The sequence below is a fragment of the Coregonus lavaretus genome, assembly GCF_964263955.1.
Source record: "Coregonus lavaretus genome assembly, chromosome: 1".
NCBI classification, from domain to species: domain Eukaryota; kingdom Metazoa; phylum Chordata; class Actinopteri; order Salmoniformes; family Salmonidae; genus Coregonus; species Coregonus lavaretus.
The window spans coordinates 69,940,635-69,947,333 of NC_139988.1; the positions used below are offsets into that span (position 1 = coordinate 69,940,635).

The window sequence follows — 6,699 nt, forward strand, 5'->3', positions numbered from 1 at the left end:
AAACAAGAATGTTGATCATCTTTCGTCTGGTGCAGTCAGTCAGGCTTTTGGTTTTGGAGTATTCCTTGATGACAACCTTTCCACTCTATAAGCTGCAAAAAACAGCAGTGAAAAATCAATTTGATGGCAAGTGAATTGAAGAATAAATTACAAACGTATATGTTCTGCTTCGTCATCAGATCTTTGACGCTTTTGTGAGGGGCTTCCATCCTCGCACAAAATGATTGTATCATCCGACTCATGGTCTGAGCCACCCATCACAGAACTGTCAGAGACAGGACTCATCAGGGAATATTCTGAAATACACAAAGATGACAGTACAGGCATGTTAAATGTATGGTTATATTGAAAGTGATGCCACAAGTAACCAAGACTTGAAAACCAGCACATACCTTTAGCATCATTGTTCAGTGTGAGCTTGAAAACACCAAGATCTGGGGCCTGTTGCACAAAAGTAGAATTAAGACATCCGGGATAAATGACTCAGCTGAGCTCAATGAAGCCAAAACATGTGCGTCCAGGCTTAATTGGTTGCACAAAGACCAAGCCAGGATGAGCAGACACGGATTCATTAAGCCAGGTGAAACCAATCCTGGATAGGTGCGCGCTCACGGCTCACTCAAATAGACCCCGCCACAGATCACAGATTAACTGATTTACCATGGCAACTAGAGCCGCGTACTTTTCCCCGTCGGAAGCACAAATCCTCATGGAGGCATACGAGGAGGTAAAAGATATAATTAAGAAGAAAGGCAACACCGCCACAGTGATAAAGCAAAGAGAAAAAGCGTGGCAAAGTATTGCAGACCGCCTGAATGCGTAAGTAGTGCACAATTACACACTCACCGCTCCGCTGAAACATCACAATTACAATTCAAATATTTAATTCACATCTCCAAAAATGCAGTTGTACTGTAATTATGAAACGGTTAAATTTGTAATTGAAATGCACTGCAGATATGAGTGAAATTGTGTAAAGTAACTCCATCACACTGTATAAAGCTATGATAAATTTTTTGATATTTTTACTGAAAACAAGACAAAAATACCAAGTAATTTTTTGCAGTGTGACTCCATTAAATGTGTGTGTGTGTGTGTGTGTGTGTAGATTAAACATGAACGGGCCAAAACGGACATGGCAGCAGGTCAAAATCAAATACAAGAACATTCTGCAGAATGGTATGGTCCCTGACTAATATTTAACAAAGCACAAGCATATATTGTACCCAGAAGGTGCCTGCTCACACATTGTCTGTACTGTTTTAGCAGTGAAAAAGAATACCCACAGACAAGGCACGGGTGGTGGGTCACCAAAGGCTGACCTTACCCCAGCAGAGGACATGGCCTTGGAGCTAAATAAAGGCAGGCCCGTCTTAGAGGGGATCCCTGGGGGGAAAGAGACGAGCATAGGTTCCTCCCAAGATGCCACCCGCTTCATTCAAGGTATGTCCTTCCATCTCTACATGGGATACAACCACATTCATATTGAATCAATTTGGACTGTCTGACTTTGGTTTACCTATTGCCTTGCAGTGTCTGGCAGCACTGTGTTCCTGTTAGAGCCACCAGCACAAGCACCAGACGATGCTGATCCAGTGAGTACTCCATCAAAGGCATACTGTAGGCCTGGCATGTCTTGTCTACTAGCTTCAATATGAATCCGATTAAATGTGATAGGGTGAAGGCCCCAGTGCAGCAGCAACAGCACATGATGGAGACGATGATGAGGAGGAGACCATCTCTCTGGATTCCAGAAGGCATGAGGTATCATGTTAAGACTGTGAAAGTACTATTTACTCTACAATGGTGAGGAGTCCTCATCAAAATCAAAAAATCTAATTTATTTTACAGGACCCAGATGCTATACAGTGGGAAAACCAGCCTGGCAACATAGTGCGTATTAATAAAAGGACACCACATCCTGCCAAATTCCAGCTGCGCTAATTGTATTGTGTTCACAGAGCTCACAAGCTATCAGAAAGTTGTATGGCAACCACCTCTGGCGCCAAATAGAACTGGCAGACATAGACATTCAGTACAAGAAGAAAAAGATGGAAAATCTTGCACTGGAGTCCGAAATAAAAAAGAGGACAATTAGGAAACTGGACCTTGAAATAAAAAAACTTGAGAGGGAGGTGAGATATGCCTTCAATGTACACTGTATGCTAACTGTAACACAAATGTATTAATCATTATTTTTCTTTCCTCCCCCAGCTCCAAGAAGATGACACAGCTCAAAATAAAAATTAGGTATATTCTCGTAAAGTCAAGTGAGCCATGACATATGAGCTCTTATTGTGAGCACACAGGACGGTGGCATCTTTCTAAGGTTTTTTTTATTTTCCCAGCAATCAGTACAACCAAGTCATCGTTATAAGGCATCGCCCTCTTTTGCCCACCCCCCCAGCACCAGGTGTGGCCACTAGCCTGTATGAAGGCCCAAAATTGTGTGTTCCTTTCTGCTCTGACAATGGCATGCCCATTCGTGCGAGATGTGGTGGATGAAGAAGCACTTGTGCTGAGGAGAGCCTTCAGGCGAGAAAGGGTCTTCAGGGACCGGTTGGACCCACTGGCCTTCCCTGATGACCATCTATATGAAAGATACAGGTTTTCTGCAGATGGCATCAGGTATCTATGCAGACTACTGGGTCCCAGGATTAAGCACCGCACTGCACGGAGCCATGCACTGAGTGTGGAGCAAATGGTTTGTGTGGCCTTGCGCTTTTTTGCTAGTGGAGCCTTCCTGTACTCAGTGGGGGATGCAGAACAGCTGAACAAGGCCACAATTTGCCGCACAATAAGGAGTGTGTGTCTGGCTATCAAAGCATTAGCAGATGTCTTCATCTCCTTCCCTGGCCACAGAAGACTCTGTGACATCAAAGAGGAGTTCTATAGGATTGCAGGTAAGAGGATCTACAAATTACAGGACAACTGTTAACACATAGTAGGATACTCATTACTTTGTGTGACAGGTTTCCCCAATGTCATTGGTGCAGTGGACTGCACACACATAAGGATAAAAGCCCCCTCAGGTGCCCATGAGGCCGATTTTGTGAATAGGAAATCCTTTCACAGCATTAATGTTCAGGTGAACATAACTTTTTGATATTGTCCATTGACGAACACTCTGCATTGCCAGTGATGTGCATTGATTGGTGTAATATTCCTCATCTTATGATTTCAGATGGTCTGCAATGCTGACTGTGTGATCAGCAATGTTGTGGCAAAATGGCCTGGCTCAGTCCATGACTCCAGAATCTTTCGGGCCTCTGAAATCTATCAGTGCCTATCACAAGGTAAGCCACACAACCCCTATTTATAACCATCATGGCTGTGTCAAGAATATCACTGTGTTTATGAGGTAGTAATGATGAGATTTTGTGTTGACAGGTGAATTCTCTGGTGTGTTGCTGGGAGACAGGGGGTATGGCTGCCAGCCTTTTCTCCTGACACCTTTCACAGACCCCCAGGAAGCACAGCAGGCCTACAACCATGCCCATGCCAGGACCAGGGCCAGAGTTGAAATGACCTTTGGCCTCCTGAAGGCACGCTTTCACTGCCTTCACAAATTAAGGGTCAGCCCTGTTAGGGCATGTGATATTACTGTGGCTTGTGCTGTCCTCCACAATGTGGCCTGCCTGAGGAAGGAGAGGGCCCCCAGAGTGCCACCAGCCATGGACTGGGACAATCCGGCAATCTTCCCTGATGACGACAGTGGTCGGCTGCTGAGGGACCAATATGTGTTGAATTATTTTAGTTAGTATGTGTGCTTTCAATTTTGGTTAAATATGTCCTGCGGTGGCAGAGGAATTTGGGTTTTTTTGGGTTCGTTTTTTTACGAATTTGGCCTCTTATGATGTTTGTGCGGTATACTGTGTGTAATACAAGGCTGCAGGGAGGCTACTGCATCCATTCATTTGTCTGTTCAGTTGATGTGTATGGATTTGTCCTGCATTTATTTTAGTGTGCAGACATGCAGGGTGTGTTATATACAGACCTTTGAATGTGTATGTATCATTTTGTATAATATGCTTGGATTCTGTGCTTTCCATCTTGTAGAGTCACTGTGACTTCAGTTTCGAAAGGAGCTGATGGTTTACCTGCTTTGTTTTGTCCTTATTCAATAAAGGAACATAATGTTACACATTGTGTTTTTATATTCATATGGAATGTGTATTTGTTTATATGACAGAGTACTAGGGCCACACTGAAGAAAAAGGATAAAGTCATAAATTTATGAGGCTGGTTCTTTCTGCAGAAAAGCTACATATTGTTTTTACAGTTTTGATACTTATGACAATGTGATACTTAATATTCTGGCACATCAGCATGTCTTTGTTTATGAAACCATACTGAAGTACAATTTCACGAAATGCCCCACATCTGTCATTTTAACAACTGTCCTCCTTTAAAACAACTGGTTACAATATTATGACTTGTGTTTTTTTCCCCTCTGTGGCCCTAATATTCTATCATTTTATATATAGCCTTATAGTCTATGGGAAACTGTAAATGATCTAATGATAGCAACATCATCTAAAAATCATTTTTTATCCAAAATCATTGAAATTAATGATCACAAACGTTTAAATAATGACAGTGGGTCTAGTTATATGTGATAACAATGTATAGTGAGCAGTAAAATAACTATTGGTTTCCATTTGTGGTGACTGCTGACTGACATTAGGGATGAGATTAAATAGATCCTGGAATTTAGCCTGGTCTGGAGCAGGCTAGCTCCACAGAATAAATCTCCATGGTAATTTATACCATAACATATCCTCCTGCCCCCTATCCATCTTTAGTGCAACCGGATTACGGATCAATTGAGCCAGGATCACCAAGATATCCTGGCTTAATCCCTTATCCTAGTTTTGTGCAACAGGCCCCTGGCCGTTTCACCACCTCCTCAAACACATCCCCATCAACTTCAGTTCGAGACCCATCATACAGCTTTGCCTCTGATAAACTAGTAAGTGGGATCTCAAATTTCAGGAAAGCTGTGACAAACATTAAATCAACAACCTACAATTACAATTGCAATCGTAATGGTAAGAGTAATCAGACTGACTTGTAAATGTATGAAAACAATACATTTATTTCCAATCACAAATTTAAAAGTTTACCTCCAAGCATAAGGTTTTCAAGTGTCAGGTCAATGATCTTGACATATTTTTGTTCACCGTTGAATTTCACCCTGATCAGCATGACTAGGTCTGAAAGCTGTTAATTGTACGAGTTAAGGCCAAAATGAATGAAAAAGCATTACATTTGTATTTCAATCATGACACATTATAAGGATGACTACAAATTAGCAATGCTAATTTCAAAGTATATTATGAAAATATTGGATCATGACCACAACTTGTCTGATATTACTTGAAGCAGGTCCCAAACTACAGCAAACAGACTATTTACATTTTAGCAGACGCTCTTATCCAGAGCGACTTACAGGAGCAATTAGGGTTAAGTACCTTGCTTAAGGGCACATTGACAGATTTTTTCACCTAGTCGGCTCGGGGATTAGAACCAGCAACCTTTCGGTTACTGGCACAACGCTCTTACCCACTAAGCTACCTGCCGCCCATTCAACTCGCATTCACTGTCCCGAAATATGGACACAGCCTAATTAGTCCAGTAAAATACACTCATAATTCCAGATAGTCACTATATTATGTTGTCATGTTCTAGGAGCAGTCTTACAAGACCGACAAAATGAACTGGTGATAAAGCGAGTTGGAAACGCAGTTAGCTAGACTAGCAATGGCCACAATATTTATCTAAAAGCAACAACCACAAGTCGAAAATGCAGGTATAATTTGGCTAAATAAACAACTCACCTCAATCAGATTAGTCCTCAATATATAGTAAGCAGCTGAAATAAAGAGAACAAACTAGCATGAGGCTAAAAAAGCTTGGTGCTGAAATGAGACACGCGCCCATGGAACCACCACGTGGAGCAGACTAACTGCACAGGACAGGGGTGAGCTGGGTAGCTAGCATGCTAGCTATCTAGCAAAGATGTGCAAAAAGTGAAACGCAAGTAATAAAGCGCTGCTCTGCCTTCTTAACAACACTATCAACAAGGCAGGTCCTACAGGCCCTAGTTTTGTCGCACCTGGACTACCTTCCAGTTGTGTGGTCAGGTGCCACAACGATGGACTTAGGAAAATTACAATTGTCTCAGAACAGGGCAGCACGGCTGGACCTTAAATGTACACAGGGAGCTAAAATTAAAGATGTGTATGTCAATCTCTCATGGCTCAAAGTGGAGGAGAGATTGACTTCATCAGTACTTGTTTTTGTAAGAATTGTTGAGAAACTGAATGCACCAAGCTGTCTGTTTAAACTACTAGCACACAGCTCGGACACCCATGCATACCCCACAAGACATGCCACCAGAGGTCTCTTCACAATCCCCAAGTCCAGAACAGACTATGGGAGGCGCACAGTACTACATAGAGCCATGACTACATGGAACTCAATTCCACATCAGGTAACTGATGCAAGCAGCAGAATCAGATTTAAAAACCAGATAAAAATACACCTTATGGAACAGCGGAACTGTGAAGAGACAGACACACAGGTACAGACACGCATACACACACAAACGCTAGCACTCTACACACATGTACATTGAAATAACGTTGTATGGTAGTATTATATTTTGAATTGTAGATATGTAGTGGTGTAATAATG

The 6,699-nt window shown here is 42.2% G+C and overlaps 1 protein-coding gene across 1 annotated transcript; it reads left to right on the plus strand.

Moving 5' to 3' along the window:
• Positions 1 to 2,690: 2,690 nt before the first annotated feature.
• On the plus strand, positions 2,691 to 4,162 carry LOC311149104 (putative nuclease HARBI1). The gene is made up of 4 exons (XM_084186213.1): positions 2,691 to 2,903; positions 2,973 to 3,088; positions 3,185 to 3,296; positions 3,391 to 4,162. Exons 1-4 carry the CDS (start codon positions 2,702 to 2,704, stop codon positions 3,759 to 3,761), a joined length of 801 nt encoding a protein of 266 aa, XP_084042339.1. The 5' UTR covers positions 2,691 to 2,701; the 3' UTR covers positions 3,762 to 4,162.
• The last annotated feature ends 2,537 nt before the right edge of the window (positions 4,163 to 6,699 follow it).